General features: G+C 41.0%; 1 protein-coding gene and 1 long non-coding RNA gene across 5 annotated transcripts in view; one reads left to right on the forward strand and one right to left on the reverse strand.

Annotated features, from left to right (window-relative positions):
* Positions 1-2,599: 2,599 nt before the first annotated feature.
* Positions 2,600-7,930, reverse strand: LOC140648151 (uncharacterized). Its single transcript, XR_012041126.1, has 4 exons — positions 7,742-7,930; positions 4,327-4,425; positions 3,487-3,656; positions 2,600-2,910 (listed from the first exon to the last, which is right to left on the reverse strand). It is a non-coding gene; the product is annotated as an uncharacterized lncRNA (long non-coding RNA).
* Positions 7,931-10,158: 2,228 nt separating this feature from the next.
* Positions 10,159-23,347, forward strand: part of DCLK3 (doublecortin like kinase 3) — a 33,025-nt gene continuing 19,836 nt past the window's right edge. For all 4 annotated transcript variants that reach the window (XR_012041127.1, XR_012041128.1, XM_072853695.1 and 1 more), the window contains exon 1: positions 10,159-10,355. Coding sequence is in view for 2 of the 4 variants with exons in the window: in XM_072853695.1 (XP_072709796.1) it covers positions 10,286-10,355 (70 nt within the window). In the remaining 2 variants the exon portion in view is untranslated. The remainder of the gene's footprint in view (positions 10,356-23,347) is intronic.

Raw genomic sequence — 23,347 nt, forward strand, 5'->3', positions numbered from 1 at the left:
TATCCAGCATGTACAGAAAAATTTCATCCCTTTCAGCAGGAGCAAAATTCATCTAGTCTTAGGTCTCTTAGTTCAAAGCAGTTTAAAAGCTTGGCCTAGCTGTTTAGGAATGAAATTTGAGTGGAGGCCTGGTAGAACGGTATTCTTTGTCTCTTGCAGAATGGCTAATTTAACCCTGTAACAGATCATGTCTGCAACAGTGCACCTACATTAACCATTTGAATTTGAGCCTCCAGTGAAAACAAGAGCTTACAAATAGCATTGGACAGAGCACTAGAGAATAAGCTGGGACCACAAATCTGGGCCAGGGAAGGAGAGACAGAAAACTTCTTATCCAGAAGATCTTATGCCACGTTCTGTTCCAACAAGATGTCTCTGAGATAGGGGCAGCTCTGATCTGACTGAGCTGGGAGGGGGGACGTGGGATTGTGCCCATACCGTTTGATGTGTAACGTATGTAGACAGGAGCAGGGAAAGGAGATTGCTTCCCTCTCCCTCTCAAAGAGCTTATTACTGTGTCTGAAGGTCACATGGCAGAGGAAAGGCTATACTAGGCTCAGTCCTCTTGGCTGAGTAGCCATGGTTTGGGAGGCCCCTCAACTTTTTCTCCACTTTCTTTCACCACACCACAGGGAGAAGGGCAAAACCAGAAAAAAATTGGCTTGCTTCCATGTGTCTGTGTGCTAAAACACCATCTCCATAAAAATCCTAATAAGGCACTTAATTGCCTGCTCTTGCCTTTTACATCTTTCTCCTTTACTTGGGTATGGGTAGATTGGCAGCTATATAGAAGCACTTTCAGCACTTCAGCTTCCCCTGTGTTCTCTGGGGTTGAGCAAAGTTCATTAGGGCCAGTGGAAAACCATACACTTTCTCATTTTTCATCTTGTCCAGTTATGTGCATCTTTTGCACTCTTGTTTTGCAAGGCTAAGTCAGGAAAGCAATGAAATTAATGCATAAAGAGCTCAAAAGCTTGTAAATAATGTAATACCGCATATTGGCACAGGAAGCAAAGTGCTATCAAAAAAGGTGGCAAGAGTTTTAAAGTGTTTTAGAGTTTTAAAGTTTTCTCTGAGAGGTCAAAATTAATGCCATGTGCTCATTTTACTGTGTTCTTCTAAAATTGACAGAGTGTCTGTGCTGTGGTGTGGCCCCTACCTTAAAATCAGTGAGATTTAAGTAAGTTGTTCTGTGAGCAGTGGGACTAAACAATCCTCGTTTCCTATGAATTGTACTTTGCCTCCAGTCTTTTATCTCCCCCCCTTATGCTTTCTTGCAATTTGAATGAAGTTACCATGTGGTGTTGATGCAGCAGCTGTCAATGCTTGCCCTGAGAAACAGGGCCAGGACTAATGTGAAGCTACCCATGGATGATTACCCATGTTTGACTGCCAGTTGGTTGTCAGCAGTTGCATATGCGAAGAGCAGCTACATCCTAGTTGCTTTGCCCTCGTGAGGGAAAATAATTCGGCTTGTTGTGTGCTAGCCTGCTTTAAGTTTTCACAAAATGTATACAAGACAGCTATATTTCAAATGTCTACCCTTTTGTCAATTTTGGTAGAAATTAGCCAGTGGTTTCAAAATTATTGGGTGAGGAGAGAGAAAATGCCAGATAAGACAGGTGGAGAAAATCACAGCCTCAAAAGTCTTTCTTCCTTGCGAAGTCAGGCTTGAAGCAGTTAATGCCAGTATTGCGTATTTGTCTGCTCCTTCTTCAACCTGTAAGGTTGATATTTTCAAGATACTCTTTCTCAATCAGGAGGGTTGAGCATTTTTTTATGGTAATACAAATTCTCATATAACTGTAGCTGAGGCTTCAAAAATCATTGTTATATTGTGAGATTAATTAAAAAAAAATAAAGTTGCCAGAACAGGTTCTCCTGTTTTGGTTCTGTTGCTGATTTGGTGTCTTGTCCAGCAAAGTCCAGTATAAATAGCTAATTCTAACCAGGGCTACCAAAAGTTATGGAGTGGCACCAGTCGTCCTAAGCATGCAGAAAAGGAACAGCTGGTGACTGTTTTTACACACCATCTTCCTCTAAATGTTAGAGGATGCTTTGCAATGTAATATTATTATTTGTACTTCAGTAATACCAAGAGGTCCTAGCTGAAAGTGGAGCCTGAAGGTACTATTTTTTGTATCTACATGCTGTAGGAGATAATCCTGTCCCCAGTTCCCCTCTATGCCTCTCCCTCAAAATATCATAGCTATTTAGGCAAAGAGTGGAAGAGGAAAGACAGGCGCCACAAAATGAGGTGACTTGCGCCTGGCTCCAGAGCAGATCGGTGTCTGAGCTGAGAACAGAGCTCAGTCTCCTGCCTCCCATCGGAATCTCTTCCCTGATCTCCCCTGCCACATTGCAAGGTCCCAAATAAAATGATGCATTTTTAATACAGTGTTACAAAACTCAAAGTTTTAAGGAAACATTATAAATACTTAATAAACATAGAAAACTGTGCAAAACACTTGAAATACACTGTGTCTTGGGATATGGCTGAGCAGCATTCATTCACTTTTATGCAAGTTTGTTAAAATCTTCGTTGAGACAAGGGAAAAAAGGGGGGAGAAAAAAGTAATTTATTTCAAGGATTCTGCTTCATCACATGCTTTTCAGACACTCATGAATTGTCATGTTGCTGTGACCTCTCATGAGAATTATATTCTCATTAAGTATATTTGTGTTTGCATTGTCTTTAGCATAAACGCGTGAACACTCTATGCATTTACCATGCACAGGCTTGTCTTGTCTCTTGGCCTTGTCAAAGTGATACATTTTTTTCCCCAGCACATTCTTTTCTTTAATACACTTTTCTCTCTTGTAGGACTTTTCTTTCTTTGTTACTGACTTGGGTCACAAATGGTCTTTTATTTCCCTATTCTTCTGAACTAAATAGCTGAATGAAGGTTCCTGTGGATATGAAAGGGGTTATGAGTCCTACAAACAAAAGTATGTTAACTTCTCCTTGTGTGGGTTGTAATCCATTAGAAACATTCTTATTCCATGTAGTTTAACCTTGTCCTTTTTTCCTATTATAACTGACAAACCATGATTAATTAAAGTGTAATTTTGGACCCAGCTCATCAGATTGTTAAACCTGTTTGTTGCAATGCATTCTTACAATTCCAGGTGCAAAGATATGCCACTTCACATCATCGCTTCTCAGTATTACTGTACTATGATGATGATGGATTGAATAACTGGGATTGCAAGGCAATCTTTTGGGGGCTAGGGTAGTACAAGTGAAGGTAAGCTACATGTTCTGAATTATCCTCCCTATTGGGTGCAAAGCAACAGATTACCTCCTGTTGCAGGGGCTTTATATTTCTGTATAGAGGTCTGGCTCTTTTCAGCTCTCATGAGGATACAGTAAGAGGAGGCTGGTCCCATAGGCTGTCTTCCCAGATGGTTTGACCTTCCTAACGTAATTGCCAAGGAGTCCCGTGGAGGTTTGTGTCCATGAGATCACTGCCTGTGTAGGCTTACCTCATGAATTCTCCTTCATGAGGGAGAGGGGAGGGGTGGCAAAATGCTGAATCCCCGTGTGCCTGAGTTCCCTCCATGTCATGCGTGCTTCTTATGGAGAGACTGAGAAGGCCACCAGGAACTCCACCATGGTCAGCACTGCAAAAGCATGGGGAAGCAACAAGTTCTGTCTGGAGAACAAAGGGAAATTTTATATTGCAAGCAAGCAGAAAGCAACGGTGATAGTTCCCTGTTTGCTGTCTGAATTTTAACTGCTGTGGAATGTATTCAAGAGTGAGGAGGAAAATACGGATTCCTTATCCATCTTTCCGAAGAATTATAAGCATTATTAGTTAGCCTGGACCTTGCACAAAAGACAGTTTTCAAGTGTTCTTAATGAAGGCACAGAAGATGGGATGTTTCTTACGATGATGCAAAAGCCCACATTTTATATTACTTGGGAGGTTTCTCAGATCACATCTGTAGTTTTCAAATTCTTGCTTTTCACACCAACCATAAGCCAGGGCATTGTTTATGTGACAAGTCCTTATTTCAAAAGATAAGCTTTAATTTAAGTGAGAATTAATTTAAGAAAGATCTACTGCCATATTACACAGAAGACTGACTGCAGTATCTCAGTAAGTCCCTCCCTTTTGCGTACATGATCATGACAGGCTGTGGCCACATTTCCCAAAGATGCACAGAGGCTGGGCAATTTGAGTCCAGTCCACCTACTCCTGGAAACAGAAATACTTCCCTGTTCCAGCCTTTTCATTCAATACGGAAGTGAGGAATTGAATTTACTCATCAAGCCCAGCTTCTGAACATGGGGAGAGAAACATATATCGCCCATCAAGTTACCTGAAGAGGTGCACAGAAAACCAGTGATGCCTCTCTTGTCCTGTCAGAAGCAGCTGGTTTCCTCCAGTGGCACTCAGAAGTCTGTTCATCAGTACTGACCTGTGTTAGATTAAATGACCTTGAGGTAAAAGATGGTGTCAGATTGGCACTGTTATTTCCGGTTTACTGATCTGTTTTTTCCAACCATCTTTATTTTTCTAGTAGTATTCCATTTCTACAATAAGAATACAGACATGATTAGTAAATAGAAACTGGCTGCTTCCAAACACTATGAATTGTGTCATTTAAAAATGTATCTGCACAAACACTGTCTCACGCTGTTTGCAGCTAAATTCTCTGTTGCCTGAGCCGTTAGTGGCAATGAAAATTGTGTCTCCCATAAGCTAAAGTTCCTCTTCACTTTACATGAGGGCATGAAATAAGCTGATGTGTAGCGAGTAGAGGTATTCACAGCAGGGAGAATGTTCAAAACTTCTGAGCAAAGAAGGGAGCGTATTTTTAAAGCTATGTTGTCAACCAGGGAATTTGGCTTCTTAAAAATCCACAACGAGCTTATGTGTGTACATAGGTGTCTAAATACCTAGGGTGCTTTCAAGAAATGCATCCAGCATCAAATATTGTAATAATAATGGTAAATATTGAGGCACAGAAAGTCAGGCAGTTTGGGTTCTGTTTCTATTTCTATTTCTATGACTTGCTGTGACCCTCGTGGAGTCTCTTTATGCCTCAATCTTCTCACTTCTAATATTCATTTAAGATAATAAAATAAAATAAATAAGATAAAATAAAATAAAGTTTATACACATTAACTGTTTTTCTCCAGCCCTAGGTTTTGATCATGGGATCTAGGATTTGAACTCCTATTAATGAAGTTCACATGTGCCTTACATCATTGTGTGAGATTTCACTGAATGTTGATGAGCTTTGAGATACTTGAATAAAAGTCATTATCAGTATATAAAATGTCTCCCTTGAGAAGTGTCTTAATGACAAACATGCCATTCTGTGAGTCTTCCTAGAAGGCAAGAGTCATAATCCTGTATGTATTAGTTTAGCACAGGCAAAGCACAAATGTCAGGGGATGTCAGGTGGTCACAATTTCTACTCATTTGATACCAATGAGTCTCTCTTAAAATAATACATTAAGAGTTTCTAAAACAAGTCATTGAGAATTATCCCACATCATCAAAACGTTGCCATTTATAATACACCTATTATCAATGCCCTTTTCCATTGCAGCTTCTAATTATCTGAATTTGACACTGATTAAGTATATTCATGACTTAGAAACTGAAATAAGGCAGTATGTTAGAGGAAGATAACACAACTTACTTTGGTGAAACTACTGTGTTTTTTTCTAAATATGCCCTTTAAACAAAAAGTTAATTCTGGAAAGAACTACAGAATTATGTTCATTATCATTATTCTTGGTTAGGTAATAAGAAGTTGCCAAAGTCTGGTTTTTGTTTTGAGCATCTGCTGGTCTGCTGACTGACGCTGAGGAAGATTTGGATCCTGATCTTTTTTCTTGATCTTATGAATTTGTTCAGTGCTTTTGTTGTTTAAATGACTATAATATCACTGTTCTGGCAAAATGGTACATTGTCTTGGTTCCACTCAGGTATTAGGACTTAGTTTCTATTGGGAGCTATTTTCTTCATTATATTTAGCATACATCTAAGGAGTAGCATAGATGTAAATTATTTGATTTTTTTTTTTAATTTATTTTTGAGGGTGGAGAGTAAAACCTGTATTGTTGACATATAGTTTGGCATTTGTTTTTTGTGGTTTGAATAATGCCTGTCATTTTTGTTATTTTACTGATGGCTTTTGATTTCTTATTGAGGAGGTCTGAAAAATTTGCTTCTGGAGTTCGAACAGCAGCTGACTGTGAGCTACTATCACCTTTATTCAGATTAATTCCTTCATCTTTTGCCCCTTGTATTTCATATACTCAAGCCATAGAACATGAGATAGAAACATGGTTTGGAGAGAACTCAGTCTTATTTTTAGGCCTCTGTAAAGGTCAGGGGTTTTGTCTTTATTTTTATATTAAATGCATTGGGTTTCTCTTTTTAAAGGGAGCCATATTGACTGCTGTTTTATTTACAATATAGATATTTTTGCAAACATGAAATCATCCTTGTTAGTTCTGCCAGTAGCAGCAGTGTCAGGATGCCTGTCACACATGCCTGTATTTCAGGCTCTGTGTCGGCGAGAGCTACTCTACGCCACATGATGTGACAAGTTTAATGTGCCCAAAGCAGCCATCAGCTCCTGGGTGTTTGGAATATCACAGCGCCATGGGGTATTCAGATTAATGTGAAAAGGATACGCACACTTTTCTTTATAGACTAAGGACAGATTATGTTACAGCACTGGGCTTCGAGACTTCAAACCTAATTTGCTTCCTCAAGGACTATTACCAAGCTGGAAAACCACTGTGTATGAATGACTTTCACATATAAATGAGAAGCTAACATTTTTATTATTGAAACCACATTATGAAACTGCTACTTTTATGCTGATTTCTTCAATATTCTAGATTAAATTTCTGGACATTAGGAAGACAGCTCTCATCAGACTTTGTGAATAAATTGATTAAGCTTAAAATAGCTGTTTTCTTCTTGTCAACGGGCAACCGTAATGTCTTTTAACTTACGTAAAACAAATAGAGGAAAGTAAGTATATATAGTTCAATTGTTCCTCTGCTCTTGCTACTTTTTCCTCATTTGATACGATAAGTGTGTACAGGTGATTTATCATTTTCAAAACAATGTGTTGTGATATCAGAAGGGACGATCATATCTAGGGTACAACTTAATAGGTCCACCATGAAAAAACGTGGATTTTATTTTAATGATATTTTCCTGAGAATGTGATGAGAAACACACAAAATGCAATCTCTGAGCATGATCATCTAGAGAGAATGATTCCTCAAGAGGATCAGTAGGATCTTTTGTTTTACAGATCTCCTTTAATTTAACTACAGCCCTTGAAACAGAACAGGTGCCAACAGAATCCTGGGTCTCAAGGGAGGGAAAAAGGGGTGGAAAGAATAGGTGATTTCTAAGACAGAAGGAAATAATTGATTTTAGGACAAGGTTAGGACAAGGTCAAAAGAAAGCAGGTCAAAAGAACATCCATTTCCAAGGGTGTACCAACATACCTGTTGTCTGTCATAGGCATATGTAGATACCGTGTATGACCTGGGTGTGCAACACACGGAGACATGTATTTGACAACTTTCTGCTAACTTTCATTAGCCTGTAATTTCAGTTTGTGAAATTAAGCATTCTTACAGGGTAAAAGGCTATTATTGAGAAGCAAATCTTGTGGTTCTTGTTTGTGCTTATTAAGAAATGGTAAGGAAGCTGCAGATGGTTTAGTAGAGGAATGGGATGATTGAGATTACCAGCTGGTTGAAAAGTGGATTAAAGGGAAATCAGCTTCACTGGCTGTGGAAGAGAGAGGTGACAAATTTCTGGAGGCAAGTAGGAATGAGATGTCTTCAGAAGTCTGTATTCACTCTTCATCTGTTTTTCATTCTACGATAAGAGATGTGAGTACTACCTCTGCCCAAAAGTCAACTACTACAAAAGTGTTGACTTTTGAGTCATGTTACATTCTTATTTCAGAAAACAACTGCAGGGACTAATACCAGATAATTACGTTTGACACTTACCTCTTCTAAGGATTTTGCATCTATAGACAGCAAATCCCTTTAACTGGTGTCATTATCCACATTTTCCAGGTGGAAAAGGTCACACACAGAAACGTGGAATAACCTGACGGAGGAGTCCCAGAGCCAGGAACTGAACACAGTCTGTGAATTCTTAAGACAGTGTTAAGTCATTGAGATGCCAACAACCGCAGAAATTAGTTGTAGCATTTTTTTAAAGAACCATGTGAAAGATGGGGAAGAGCAGAAGACACCTCCCATTGACTTTAGTGAAGCCAAGATTTCACATGGGTGTCGAGTGTGATAGAAGAGGTAGCCTGTTATACCATACAAGCTGCACGTGTAAAAAAAAAAAAAGACTGAAAAGCAACACTTCAGTTATGCTCCTCCAGGCAGTTCTAATCCTGAAGACCTGTTATTTGAAAATAACTTTGACACTCATGGCAAAGAGATAATGATGACTGTAGGATTAACAAGCTCTAGACAATAGGGTAAGGCAAAAATAAAAAAATAAATATGGAATTAGAGAGCATTTGAGATTTTAAACAAACTGGAAGATTTTGAACGGAAGTGGAATTATGCTAAATTTTCAGATAGCAACTTGTTAACTTGTTATTATAATGCGTTGCAGGTGTTGACAACCTGGGTTTTGACTGGTTTACATGACAGTTTTTGTCTACGCTTTTATTTTACATGGCTTCATTCATCATTCACCTGTGCGTCAAAGAGCCAGAAAAGATATTTGAGCTTTCTGTCCATGTCATTACACTCAACTCCTAAAAAGCACAGTGAAACACATTTCATGATAAATATTGATCAAGATCTACATTTACAAAGGTGTTTGTGTCAGATTGTATTGCCTCAAAAACGATGAAATACTGTGGGAGTAAAATCATAAAAGAAAACTTAGTTAAACAGGGCAGCAGAACAAAACTTTCAGTAAATGAGAAACCAGAAACCAGAGTATAAGGGGTGTGCATTTAACATATTCGGCTTTGTCCTGTTCATACAATTTGAGGCCAGAATGATGGAGCACTAAGTCTTTTAGTCTGACCGACTAGATATCCCTAGCCACTAAATTTTATCCAATTATACCAATGATAAGTCAAACTACTTCTATTGGGATACAGCCTATTTTCCACAGAGACATCTTGTTTTATTTGAAGATTTCCGGAGAAGAAGAAAACACAACCTCCCTCTGTAATTTGTCCCAATTACTCGATCCCATTGATAAAATTTCTAATTTGAATTTGTCCAACTTCAGCTTCCAGATGTCAAGTCTGATCTTCTTTTCCTCTACAAGATTAAAGGGCCTTTTAATTCCTAGTATTTTCCCTTATGAAGGTATGTACATGCTGTTATCAAATTGCATCTCCTTCTTAGTATGGTAAGCGGTCCAACTTCTTTTTATACAATCTGTAAATCAGCTCTGTGGCTCGTCACTTCACTCACATATTTTTCAAATGTGCCCCTACGACTACGTGTGCCAGACACGTAGCTGGCATCCCACGGAGCCTGAATGCTACAGCACAGGGAGATGAAATTAACTCCTTGCTCCTCCTCACCTTCTCATGCTTTACAAAGACGCTTGGCAACCAGTTAGTTCCTGCGTCCAACGTAAGCTTTATTTACATCACTTAGCACTTGTCTTTTTTATTAATGACTTACCAAATTAATATGACTTACCAAGTCTACTTGGCACGTAAGGGGCTACACCAAAAGCTCCTGCACTCATGAGCAGCCTTGCCGCTGCGCCTGGCGTCCCGCCACGCGAGGAAACAGCCGCGGGCACGCGTGAAGCCCCGCCACACAACAAACTCCCGTGCCGGGCAGGTGGGCGTCCGGCCGAGGGGGGAAACGGGGACTTCTCGGTGGCTGGCGCCACGCACGACGTCGCCGCTGGGAGCCGACAGGAGGGGGGCCCGGGGAAAGGCGGGAAGCGGCTGTGGCGCCGGGGGAAGCGGCAGCGGAGCGCGGCCGGGGGTGGGCGGCCGCCTGAGGAGATGGCGGCGGGGAGGCGCCGTCCCGCGGGGCTGCCCCGGGAGGGCGGATCGCTCCCTCCCGCCTGCGCCGGGGCGGGGTGCGGAGGTGTGACCGCTGGTGTGACCGTTACGCGGCACCGCCTCCCCGCCGGCTCCCCTCCCTCTCGCTGCCCTCGCAGCCGGGAGGCGGCGCGGAGGGACCGCGCCTGCGGTGGGGCGCGGTGCGGACAGCCCCCGGCCTGAGCAGCCCTCGGCCCGAGCAGCCCCGGCCGGAGCCCAGCCGAGCCTCCGCGCCATGCCGGCCGCCGCGCCGCCCCCGCTGCACCCCGCGGCGGGCTCCTGCTGCCCCTACGGCCACTGCGCGGGTGAGTGCCCCCTTCCCTCGACCGCCCCGCCCCGGGGAACAGCCCCCGGGCCCCATCCCTGGACCCCCTGCCCGGCAGGTCGCCGGGGGTGGGGGGTCCTTCTGGGAGGAGGGGGCGAGCCGGGGGCGCCGCGCCCCGGCTCCGGAGGGCGTGAGGCGGCTCCGGCGGCGGCGAAACTTCCTCCCCTATCCTTGCCTGTCTGTGGGGTTGCCGTGAGCGCCGTGGCGTGCGGAAGCGGGGGGAGCTTTCGGTGGCGTCTGGGCTTGAAACGGGGGCTTGAGAGGGACGGAGGAAGGAGCGATTCCCGCTTGGCGGCGGGATTGAGGCGAGGGCTTTGGGAGGGAAGGAAAGCTTTTAAAAAAGGGGGTCCGCGAAGGTGTGAAGTTGGGGTGGTTATTCCTCCATGCTTATCGCCTGGCATGTGCAACCTTCAATTACTTTTCATGTTGATTGAAGAGAAGCCCCCCCCCCCATGCCCCGCTCTGTATCGTAATCGAAACTGATGAAGTGAATTCGTTGCACAGCCTTTGGGAAGTGGAACAAGAGGCCACTACTACACGGAGAGCAAGTCTCTGCTGCTTCCCACAGGGGTGCTGGGGGTCAGGCTATCTATCCTCCCTTTTCTCAGGCTGAGAGACCACTTCAGTAGCTGTGTCAGATACAAGAGCGAGCTTTGAAGTCTGAACGTGAAGTCAGTGTTTACTATTCCAAAAGGCACACACAGCATCTGTACTGAAAAAAAAAAAAGATTAGAAGTAACTTGCACTCTTAATAGTCTGTGTGAGTGTAGTTCACTCGGAATGAATGCTCGTGGGCTGCTCAGAGAGCACCGATGCGCTGCAAAAACATAAATAGCACACGATGTAAAGATTTTAAGCTGTTGCACAACTGTGTGTTAAAACACACTTAAGAGTTGTGAATTTTCCCTCAGCTGGGAAATTACTACAGCTGGAGCTACATGGGTTACAGGCACGGGCATGCCCTTGTATCCCCAACTTCTGTAGTTATATCGGTTATGCTTGTTCCTATTTAATAACAGAAGAGGTATTTATAGGAAAACTATTCCATAACTTTTCACTGCGCAGCATTATTTTCTGCCTTCCTCAGGGGACATTCAGTACACAATGTCAGCGGGACTGGATGGGCCACTGCTTTGAGCTAATGAACAGTTTTCAGGTTGTGAGACACTGTGTTTGGAAACCACTCCATAAACTGAAACTTTTGCTGCACTGTGTACTGAAAGGTTTCCTTTTTAAAAAAAAGGGGCAAACAAACCCCTTGCAACAGTGTAACAAAATTCTGGCTTCTTCCTCTGAGCATTTAGACTGCAACCTATATTGTGTGAGGGGATAATCTAAGAGTTTATCTGCAAACCTGATAGCTCATCATGCATGCTTTTGCTACTAGCTTTATATAGAAATGAAAATGTACGTATATGCATGTTTACATGCAAGTTTGCCTTCCCACCTTCTTGTCTCCTTTTTCTCTAGCCCCTCTTTTTCCTCTTGATGCTTCTTGTGTTTTTTTAATACTGTCTAAATGCAGTTTTGACTCTTTGAAATGCTGAGAACTAGCACAGAGTCCCAAAACAGTCAGCAAGTGAAACCAAGCTTACAAAACATATTACAGCTACTTTATGTAGTAGAAGTGCAGTTATTAAGCAACTCTGTCGTGCTCTTCTCAGAAGGTGGCTGCATGTTATATCTCTGGAAGCTGTCCTGATGCTCTCTGGATAAAACTGATCCTGCAGAGTTAGAGTCTCTTTCTTGTAGTGTAATGGGTGTGGATCTCCTGAAATGGCATGGCTCTTTCCATGAAAATTTTTGTAGGATGTTAGGACACATCAGCTGAGAGCTAGCTTCTGGTAAATCTCCATCTGTGGTTCATTAACCTGAATTGGTTAATTGAACTTAAACTGTCAGCAAAGATAAGATAACTTGGTTTTAATTCAAGATATTGGCAGCTGTTCAAGCCTCTGAATTTGAGCTGTGCTAAAGTTACCTTGTCTTTATTGGTTTTTTTTATGCTCAAGTTAATTACCTTGGGCATGCTAACCTGAGTTTTGAATGTATCTTTTTCTGGTAGTGTCACTATATGCTTTGTATCTGTCTGCACTGCTACTTTTTCTAGTCATATTCTGCAGAGCTTCCCAATTTTGGCATCTGCGGGACTTTCAGCGTGTGGTGACTAAGGGAAGTTGTGTGGGATTCATTTCCCCATTTCTAAGATTACTTAGCTTAGTTTGTTTTTTGCAGTAACATCTATAGTTTTGTAGAAATCAGGGAAGATGGTGGTCTTTCCTTCTTTTCTAACAGCTCTAGGGTGAATTGAGTTGGTTTCTGTCACTGCTTTTCCTCTTTTCCTTTGACTTCCTAAACATTTGACAACATTTGAAATCAGCGTTATATAGATTTTCTTGTAAATATAATTAGCATCAGAACATTATGGTGACTTTAGCAGCCTCAGTTAGATCTGATCCAGATCTCACTGAAGGTAATGTGACTATTTTAATTAGCTTCAGTGCAACTTGGATCAGAGCTGAAAATGTAGTAGTTGAAAGAGGTAATGTGACACTTCTTTTCTTAACAGTATACTGTTTTCCAGGTTTTTCTCATTTTCAGGGTATGGGGTCTGTCCTTTTGGAGTGTTCACCAGATACTGGAAGCAATGAAAAAAGGAGGGGGAGCTACTGCCTCAATTGGTTCTAATGTAAATTTGGAATTTTGGTAATGCAAATTGTTCATCTTACCTAGCAGTAGTTTGCATTCACTACAAATGAAATTCAGGCACATTTACCATCTTCCCTCTGTTGCTAGTATAGTTTACTCAGTCTAATTATTGCAAGAATGCAAAACAATGATTTATGTCATGTATTCTTAGAAGCTCTCAGTAATCATTCTGAAAACACCATCTCCCACTCAATCAGTATTGCTAGCCTGCTCATATACTCCATTTTTTGTTTTCTTGTCACCCCAAATAATGTAGTTAATAGAAATGCTGAGAAATGTCTGGTGGTGTGAAAATCCTGATCTTTCTGCTTGTCATCATGCTTTTAAGTCTAATTAGCACTGGCTTAGAGAAACCCATTTTCTTTTATAAGTTCTGCAAAACAATTTATTTTGCAATGTTGACTTTAATACATGAGCCTCTTCTGAAAAAGTGGTTCTGTAATAATGGGGTTGGGAATTCTACATTTATATACGAGTTAACCTCTCTTAAATGTGCTAAATTTCCAAACTTTTGAGTAATTGTCCCTTTTGCAAACCAGATGGAGAATCAGACTCTGGTTGGGTCTTTTCTTTAGTTATACAACAAGGTTATTGGTAATAAAGGATCTGGAAGCCTAATTAAACCCTCAGTGACACCTCTGCAAGCTTTCTTATTTTCACTGGGTTTGCTCAGTTGCAACCGATTAGTCATCAAGTTGAGATTTAGGAAGCAATGCAAATAACATTTCCCACAAGAAGAAACAGAATCCTGCTCCTTTTGACTGAGGCAATGTTGGCTAACAGGATTAAAAAGCGGTGAAAGCTTACTTTGTGATGAAACATGAATAATTAATTTGAAATATATGGTAGTTCAGGAGTCAAGAGCATCAATGTGAAAGTGAAACTCCCTTTACACTGAGCCTTGAGAACCACATAGAGGGCTTTGCCAGATGGATCCTGGCAAATATCACAGTTGTGTAAGATGTTTTTTATTCCCTCTGTCAGTTCTGTCCCTCTCCTGAAAGATTCTTGATGGAAGGTCCTGGACTGCAGAGCTCGCTTCCCTGGTTACTGGGGCAGACTCTAAAGCTGTCAAACTGCAGAAAACAGCCATGGCTGTTCCCAATACAGCCTGTCATCTTTGCAAGAAATGAAATAAATTAGCAGTTTAATAATATTCTTTTTTTGGTTTTATGCAGGGTAACAACTTAAACTGAGCCTCACACCTCCAAAGGCACTGATTCATTTCACGTGCAGTCTTACATTTCACTTAGTCTTTACTGATTATGCATGTGTATACTTCTTTAAAGGGCTTTCTTTATGCTCGCTTTTTAATTTGCTACCCTTAAAATGTCAGAAAGAAGATAATGAAAGTGGGGTTCTGCTCTAAAAAAGAAAGAAAAAAAGTAAAAATGATGGCACTTGTGACTCATTACCAGACTACATGAATTCTTTACCTTCATCTGCTGCTCTGGGGGTGATTCAGCTCAGTTTAACACTAACACATGGCAATAGCCATCTGTGTTTGCTGTAAATATTTTATTTTTTTAATTACAAATGGCTTGATTTAGAAAATCTTAAACTGTACAGTGGGGTGGCTGTGGGCCTGCAGAGTAAGGAGGTGAGTGCCTGGGAAGGTAATTTTTGCCCAACCACTGTTGCCAGGTTGGAAAAGGGAGCGTAACACTGAGAGAGCAAACCAGGCTGCCCTGCAGCAGTCTGGCCCCTGCTGCTCCATCCTAGGGGGAGCTGGACAGGAGAGGGCCAGCGCAGGCTGCAAAGGGGCTCTGAACATTTAGCGAAGGAGAAGGAGGGGGCGGAAGAGGCAAAGAAAACCCTGAGCTTATCTTCTTTGAGAAGAAAGAAGGAAAGGTGGCTGCTGAATGTCATTTATCCCTCGTGGTTCTCATACAGTAAATACGGTCACATGTTGCTGCATGCTGAGCCTCCTACATGCATTTCACTGCAGGATGGCACCCACACTGGGACTGGGGGTGACACAGAGGCACCACCCATCCTCAGAATGAAAAAATCCAGAGCTCATCTAGCCATGGCGAGGGATCCAGTGTGGGCATCCCTCAGGCTCCCTCCCTCGGCTGAAGTCCAGCCAGCTGCAAGATTTTCCATCCAGGCTGTCCCTTCAGACAGTCATTCCCATCTCAGGAACTCCTTTGCTACATCATCTACCTGCTTTTTAGCTGCTCTGGTACTCCTTGCCCTCTAGGATCTCCCATAAACTCAGAGGTCTACGTCCCAAAACTGGCAGTGAAAAGGGAGTGAGAGAAATGGGCAGGGAAGGGAGTAGAGTCCCTTCTTTCTTTCTAGAGTGAAAGACTGGGGAAGAATGAGAATGAGCATTTATGGGACTGAAAGATTTGGAGATCTTTAGTTTCCAATTTACATGACATAATGGATGTTTATTTTAGTCTTAAAATAAAAAGCAGATATATTGAAGATATGGTGTATGATGCAAAATCTTGAAGTCTTCTTGCCTGCCCTTATGAGCGCAGGGAGTGGGTACAAAGGTGTGCATCTCCCATACTCTTGCACTCTAGGAATAGCCACTAAGGACGTTTTCTTTCCTTGCAGCTGACACTTTGGCACTCACTTAATGGGACCAGACATATTTGGCTGGGAGAAACTTTAGTTCTGTTGGTGACATGTGGGACAGAAGGAACCCAACTTGACACACAGCTGAGTTTGCAGGGCCGACAGTTAAAGGAAAAATAATACTGCATGCGAATTTAAGCATGCTTTATGTGAAATTGTGAAAGATAACAAACTTGGAATCCCATCATACTAATTTTATAGGATCTTTTGGGGCTAAAACTGTATATTTATGACATAGAGATATTATTCTGGGTTTTTTTCCTTTTCGTAGATGAGCCCAAATTAGTTTTTCTTCAGTGAACTTAAAATACTGCCTGAGCTGCTGAGTGATTTTAGTTTTCTATAAATTGGGTTAGACTGGGTCAGCGACTGATCTCCATTACACTAGTAGAAACTGGACGTGGATGTGCTGGCATGAGTATGACTGGAGATGCCCATTAGGGTAGCAGAAATTATGTTATATAAATTAAACTGATTCCCTTTTTATTTTTTTTTTTATTGTGACAGTATTAAAACTCTTCTTGAAAGATTCCAGCTGATAAATGGTATTATAATATTGAACATGGTTTTGTTTTCCTTCTGCACCAGTAGCTAATGCAGATAAGAATTTGTGCAAATATCATGATGAGTTAATTTTTTTGTGTACTTGGATAAAATATGCTTTAGTCTTCTAAAAATACTTTATTTCATTTAGTAAACCATGGTTATAATACCATATGACTTACAGTAATATTTTATTGTATAGTATACCTTATAACTACCTTACCATCAAAGGTATTCTGAACACATACAATTTTTTCAATGTATTTGTTCAATTTATTAAAAAAATGTATTTCTACGAGGCCAGGTACTTATAATGTAATGTTATTCAGGTTACAAAGTCAAGCCTTTATGACTATTGATTAGCAGTGCTGTCCCCCCAACCCCTGTTCCTGTGCATTAAGATATAAACATTAATTACACTATCAGATACTGCTTTTTTCCCCCAGGGTCTCTGGCTCATCAGTGCATATGATGGACAAAGCTTACCTAATGAACATCTACTTACTGTTTACCCTGGCTCTTCGTGCCTTTCACTGTATGCTTTTTGAACCCTGCTGTTAATACAGGCTTATTAACTTGGGGGCTTTTCTGTCATGGTTATTGCTATAGCAACAAACATGGATTAGCATCTCTGTGATACCTGTAAAGAGAGGGCATGAACTGCGTTCAGTGGGAGTCAAGGTTCAAAAAATAAAGTCGAAAGTACTTTAATTTGGGGAAGAATGCAACTTGAGATGGCCAGGTCCTGAATTTTGGGATGATTTAGCATTATCTATGTGTTGTATTACCTTGTGTCTGAAGTACCTCTTCCCATATATTCTCTTGCAGCTGTGAGCGCTGAGCAGGTTTGCGGATCAAGTCTCAGGGTATTGTTTTGGCCACCAGAATGTAATCCTCTCTGAGAAATCTAGATTAAGTCAATTGCTTTGAAACTCTAAGGAATTGGTTGAGAGAAAATCCAGTTCTTCAGGGCTGCACTGCCTTACACAGAGAAACTATTCTTTTTCCTGTATTCTTTCACTACACACTTTTCAGCTCTTCTAATTACAGAGGTTAAGGTCCCTATGGACAACAGATTTTTTTTTGGCACAGTCCTGACTCCAGTTTATCTGTAAAAGAGGATCCACTGTACCCTGGAGTAGACATAGAAAAAACTGTGTGCACATCTAAACTATATTGTATGCAAGGAAAAGGTGAATTCAAGTCATGCTGACAACTTTAATTTTCTTCGGTCTTAATGATGACCTTGGTAATGTTCTCTTAATGTAGTCACCTGTTTGTGTGCATGTAGTTTTTCCTGTTCCTTAAAAAAAATCCAAAAGATCAAGGTGAACTAATACGGTAAGTGACAACAAAAGCAGGTGGATGTCCTTTATGAAGAACTGCAAAGGATCAGACCATGTGAGGACAGTTCTGTTGCTTGCTCCCAATCCCATCCCTTTGCCTAAGTTCAGCATCCAACCGGACTCCCAACCTGCTCTTATTCTCACCCTCACGTTTTACTGCTTCCCTATTACAGTATACATCTTCCACTGTGTCCGCAAAAGTTCGTAGACATTGCTATCAGCCAGTATCAAAGTTCATAGCAATTGCTGTCAGACAGTGTCTAACTATGACCCTGTTTGCTCCATTCCCTGCAGTCTGTCCCAGTCCCTCTTACAACTTCTTTTCTCTTATCCTCCCAGTCCAATTCTTCACTAGGTTTCCTTTTTCAGTTTCAGTGTCTGGCCCTGCTATGTGCTGGCTGGCTTCTGGATGGTGATACCAGAAGAGCAATGCCCCTTCCAGTTCCCTCTCCAATTCCCAGCCCTCCTCTCCCTGCAAGTTCCAGCTTCCTCTCCCAGGTCCTACTGCATTGTCTCTCTCCTTGGCATTTCCCCAATCAACTTAAATTTTTAATCCCTTTGCCATACCCTGTTTTATAAGAAATTTCTAATCCTGTCTCTTTGCTGGGCCGATTTGTCTTCCATAACACATGGGAGGACAGAGTGACCCCCTTCTCCCTATTCCTGTTTGTCTGTCTCTGTACATGTTTGTCTATAGTCTTAGTTTCCTATGGTAGCAAAATCCCTGTGCTCCATGTTTTCTTCCAGTCTCCCTTCTGACAAGCCATTTCCAGTCTCCTTGGTTTCCCTTATTGACTCTCAGTCTCTGTGTGAGAAGCCCAGCCACCTTTACTCAATCCCAAACTTTTGATTCAACTGTTCAACTTCCATTTTTTCTTATTAACATTACTGTCTTGGCCTGATAGCTGGCGGGGTTTTTGAAAGCAGCCAGACACTGACCTCCCACCGAAATGGCTTGCATAAAACCTCTGAATGCCCCATTTTCAGATGTTCCTTTCCTTCGTGATCTGCTTTGTCTGCTTTTGTCTGAATTAAACAGCTTCTACACAGAGGAGCACCATGGGATTGCCAAGAGGACAGAGGGACAAACTGTGTCCTCAGTTCTCATGCTTGACCCTCCTCTAGCAGTTACTGAAGTAGCTGTTAAGGGGCAAAGACATTTTTGAAGCTTGGCTTGAAGCATGCTGGGGTCCTCAAGGTCCACCATACCTCTGACCTGTGTGAGCCTTTGGAGCTTGCTCAGGCTGGAACTAGCAGGGACTGCCCTGCTACGTTTCACACTGTCTCAATCCAGTCCTTGAGAAATTTGACTTTCTTTTTCTACTCAGGATTTTATCTGGACAAAACTGACACAGTGTGACTGCCCTTCATTGTTGCTGAAATAACCACAAGTCCTGACTCAAACAAAGTCTCTGCCCTAAAATGCTGTAAAGCATGGCAGGGAGGCAAGGATGAGCGGGAGGGAAGGAAAGAGAGGGTGCTACAGCTACGGCTCTTCAGAGAAAAATTCACCAGTAGTGTTTCCAAGAGTAGGGCTGTAAATAATGCCCATGTAAAATTTACTTGTTGTAAAAGGATGCCTGTGATCATATTTTATTTCCATGTAACTAATTCAGTACACTGCGACTTGTCATACTACTACTTGTCTTGGGCACTAACGGTGTGCACTAGCCCTGAAAGTTGCAATGTTTAATAATTTACAGCAAGAAGAGGAGATCAAGATGGCATACCTCTAGAGGACCAGATTGCATCTTGGAGCTGACTGCTGATGCACACTGGTAACCCGTGTGAATTACATACTTGGCTGCTCTGAGTTAAAGGCCAGAGACATTCTTCACCCTCAAGTACTTTAAGATACTTGTTGATACTTTGACATGAATTAAATGTTTTGGGTTCCCATTAAGATTAATTTTTTTCCCTATGGTCTTTGTTTTGCATGCCCTCAGCAGGAATTGCTGGGGCATAAGGAAAACCAGACATTTTTAGTGCTGTTCTTTCCCTTCCCATTTGAAACAGTATTTTGTTTATGCTATATTGGGACCGATATATCAAAATGACTCCCAAATACACAATTTCTGTCATGTGCAACTTTACTTGTGTGAAGAATGCTGGTAAAGTTTTGAGGAGTTTTCACTTGTTGCTTTTGTAAGTGGAGGCTTTCATATTGATCCAAGGCCCTCTAAAGAAATTGCAGGTCTTAAATAACACCATCTTATTCACAGAAAGCAATGACATAACTAGATCCTATTTTAGCGTTGCCTTCTGTTTTAAATTGTGTTGTAATACTCCTTGTAAAAATTTAATTCCACTGCAACCTGTGACTTGATAGCAGAATTAGCTGCTGGGTAAACCATTCAGTTAATTACTGAAACTGTGATCTCAAGCAGGAGAGCCAAGAAGGAATGCAAGATGAGTGGAAATATTTTAATTAATGAACAAAAACTTACAGCCTGGTCAAAGGAAGGGATAAGTTTTGAAGGACAAATGGCAGCAATACATTTTTAATTGCAAGAATAGGTGACCTCTGGCAAACCCCGTTACTCTGCTGTTGTAGGGGGTGTTGCCAGGCAATTCCTTAAGATATAGATTGGTTGAAGCTCTGCATACACACCTTATTCAGAGCTTAAGTATTCTGAATTCACTTTATTTTACTCCAGGTCCAGAGTATGAGCCAAAACCCTACAAGGAAAGGTTTTCTAGAGGAAATTTTGTAGTTTCCCCCTATGCATTCGACCCCTTCAGTGGGATTGACTGTGGCTATCACAAATGGTTCCTGCATTGGCTTTTAAAAATGAACCACAGAAGCTGTGCTCCCTGCAGCAACCATTTTCTCTCCAGGGACCACTTGTGCTCTGGTCAGTAGGTGCTAAACTTCTTGTTCCTGCTACCTGTTTGAGCCCCCAAATTCCTGTTTGTCCCATCCTCCCTGCTTCTCTAGGGATTTGGTGTGATTATTTACCCTACAAGATCATCGTGTCTTCATCACCTGCAGCTCTGTTTTGCTCTGTGAGTCTCAGTTTTCTTTGTGCCCGTGTGCGCAGCTTAAGTGGCATGCATGGTGCCCTTGGCCAGCCGTGCTGCCTTACCCCTGCCCTTCCACAGCAACAGTCCTCAGCGGCCTCCTCAGCCATGCTGCTCCCCTACAGTTTTCTGCCTTCTTACTCTTTTGCATCATCTTGTGTATTGATACTTTGTGATACACAAGCATATATAGATAGATGCGTATACAGATAAAAATAGACAGATGCATGCATCCATCCATATTAACATTTATAAGAAATATGTATATTTGATAACCATTAGCTCTCAGTAAGATAGTAAAAGAAAAAAAACCACATTTTATTCTCTGATGTATAATTTGCCAGTACTCAGACTCATTGAAGTATGTTTCTGATCCCACCTCCCTCTTCTTCCCTCTCCCACTTGTATATAAATATGGAAACAAGATTCTGAAGCAATATAAACTGTAGCTATAGGATTTGTGTATGTGTGTGACCTTTGAAGGCTTTCTAGAAATGCTTGTTACTGCTTTAACTGTGTGCAGTTTCTTGACAGATTGAGGCTTGCTTAATGTATATCAGTTAAAATAAAGATAGCATAACTGGAAAATAACAAATTATGACTGAAATAGGTAACAGGCAATTGAAATTGATTTTTTAATCTTATGTAATAGGTGGATTAGTCATTGTGATCACCCCTTTGACAAAATTTGACTCTTCCCCTTTTCTCAGAAAGCATTAGGAGATTCCTTTATGCATTGATTTAAGCATTCATGTAACTTCCTTTTTTGTCTTAGAAAAATATACAATATTATTCTTACTCCTAAAATGATTATATATTAACTTGTGGCTTGTGTCAAACTGTTTTTGGCTAGGAATCAAGACAGTTTAAAAAGCACGAAAACACATTCCTGAATTGTTCTTAATAATTACATAAAACTGCTCTTATTCCATTAGTTGTAGAATTAAAAAATAAACTTGGTTTCTGTTTAAAGCTTACTCGATTTAGTGAAGAAAAGAAACTTAATTGATGTTTGGATAATTGAAACAATCAACAGTGCAGCCAGGCACTTAAAATGAATGGTTTATAGAAAGGTATGATAATAGCGGTATAGCTGGGGGAAACATAATCTGTGGGAAAAGTCATTATTAGTGCAGCATTGTTTTTATGTTGTACCAAGATTATAGGCCGTAAAAACGTCACGTGCTGTTCCCATAAGCAAGGTAATGCTTTGATGACAGTGGGTACACAAGAATCTGGAAATGTTGATTAAATTCAGAGCTTCGACAGTTCCTGGTAACCAACATGTTCTGGGGTTGATTTAGATTTCAGAGAACTATTATTACATCTGATTTCCCCCCCCCCATCCCATTCACAGTAGGCTTTATTCTGGGTGGAATGTAAACATCTGATTGCTGAAAAATCACTAGCACATATGTAGTCATCGTTTGATAACAAGAGATCAAGCAGAATGAAGACAGAAATAACTGGTACAACCACCAAGCATTAGTCACACGTAGCTCTTATATAATGCTTACGTCTTCAATCAGCATGCTGGCAGCTGGGCTTCTTTGTAATATTTATTTGGAGAAGAAGTATCTGTCTCATTTGGCAGAGGAAGAAAATGAAGCCAAGAGTTAAGGGACATGCGGGGAGGCACACAGCACTTAGCTGGTGAGAGTATTACAACTAAGAAGTGTCCATCAGCATACATCGAACAAATCCAACAGCAGAGTGGAGGTCTGTAGCAGTGTCTCCTTGTGTGTTTTCCCCACTCAACCCCTGGCATTTTGGATCCGCTATTTTTGAGGCAGAGTGAGTGAATGCTGCAGCGCTTCTTGTAGTTTTCCCTTTTGTTATTGTAAGTGAGGAGGCGTATTTCCTCTTCACTCTATTACACTTTGATGAAAAGGACAAATAAAAACACAGAGCTTGAAATACTGAAAATGGCTTTTTGGCAGTTGAAAACCAAAATGTAGTAGGTTTAAGCTTGCCAGAACTCTTGAATATGGGTCTGTTAACCCTAGCACCAAGAGGAACGCTCATATGCGCAGATTTTCCTTTGTGGATTTGCCCACTGCGCTGTGACTATCTAATGTATGAAAATGGGTAGGATTTTCTGGGAGATAAGCCATTTGTGTATGGGAATTCCTTGTAATGGTTCAGTAATCATTCTGGCTACTTTCTTTTGGCTTGATCCTATTAGTTCATACATACTGAATGTTCCCAACTGAACTGCAAGACTATTAAATGGAGTTGGAAGCACTCTGTGATCGCATTCTGAAAGTTTATTTGTTGAGGCTGAAAAGAATTGCATTGTAATCAAGTTTTAATCTTAATAAGTACAAGAAATCAGAGTATTTTAAGGGGACATTTTTATTCTTAGCTTATTTTTGTGTTTATAGACAGTGAATTATGTTATTGCTTGGCTTATTCATAATCACGTGTTATGTTTTCGGTTCTTCCTTTTCAGAATTACACGTAAAGAATGGTGCTCTTTTCTTTGGTTGGTGTTCTAAGATGAAATATTGGAGGGAAAATTGTTAATGTCCCTAGAGGATATTCAGGACTTTGTGTGATTTTACATAATTTTTAGAATAAAAAAGTAAACCAAAAATATTGGAAAACTAGGACTCCAATTATCAAACAAAACTAAGATGGCCTTTCTTTAAGGAAAAAAGTTAAATTACATTACTATTAAATGTACTATAAAATTGCTGTAAAATCATAGCCAAAGTAATACTTTTTAAAAATAATCTAATTTACTTAATTTGTTATAGAAGTC

Source organism: Ciconia boyciana, chromosome 2 (assembly GCF_034638445.1).
Source record: "Ciconia boyciana chromosome 2, ASM3463844v1, whole genome shotgun sequence".
Taxonomy (NCBI): domain Eukaryota; kingdom Metazoa; phylum Chordata; class Aves; order Ciconiiformes; family Ciconiidae; genus Ciconia; species Ciconia boyciana.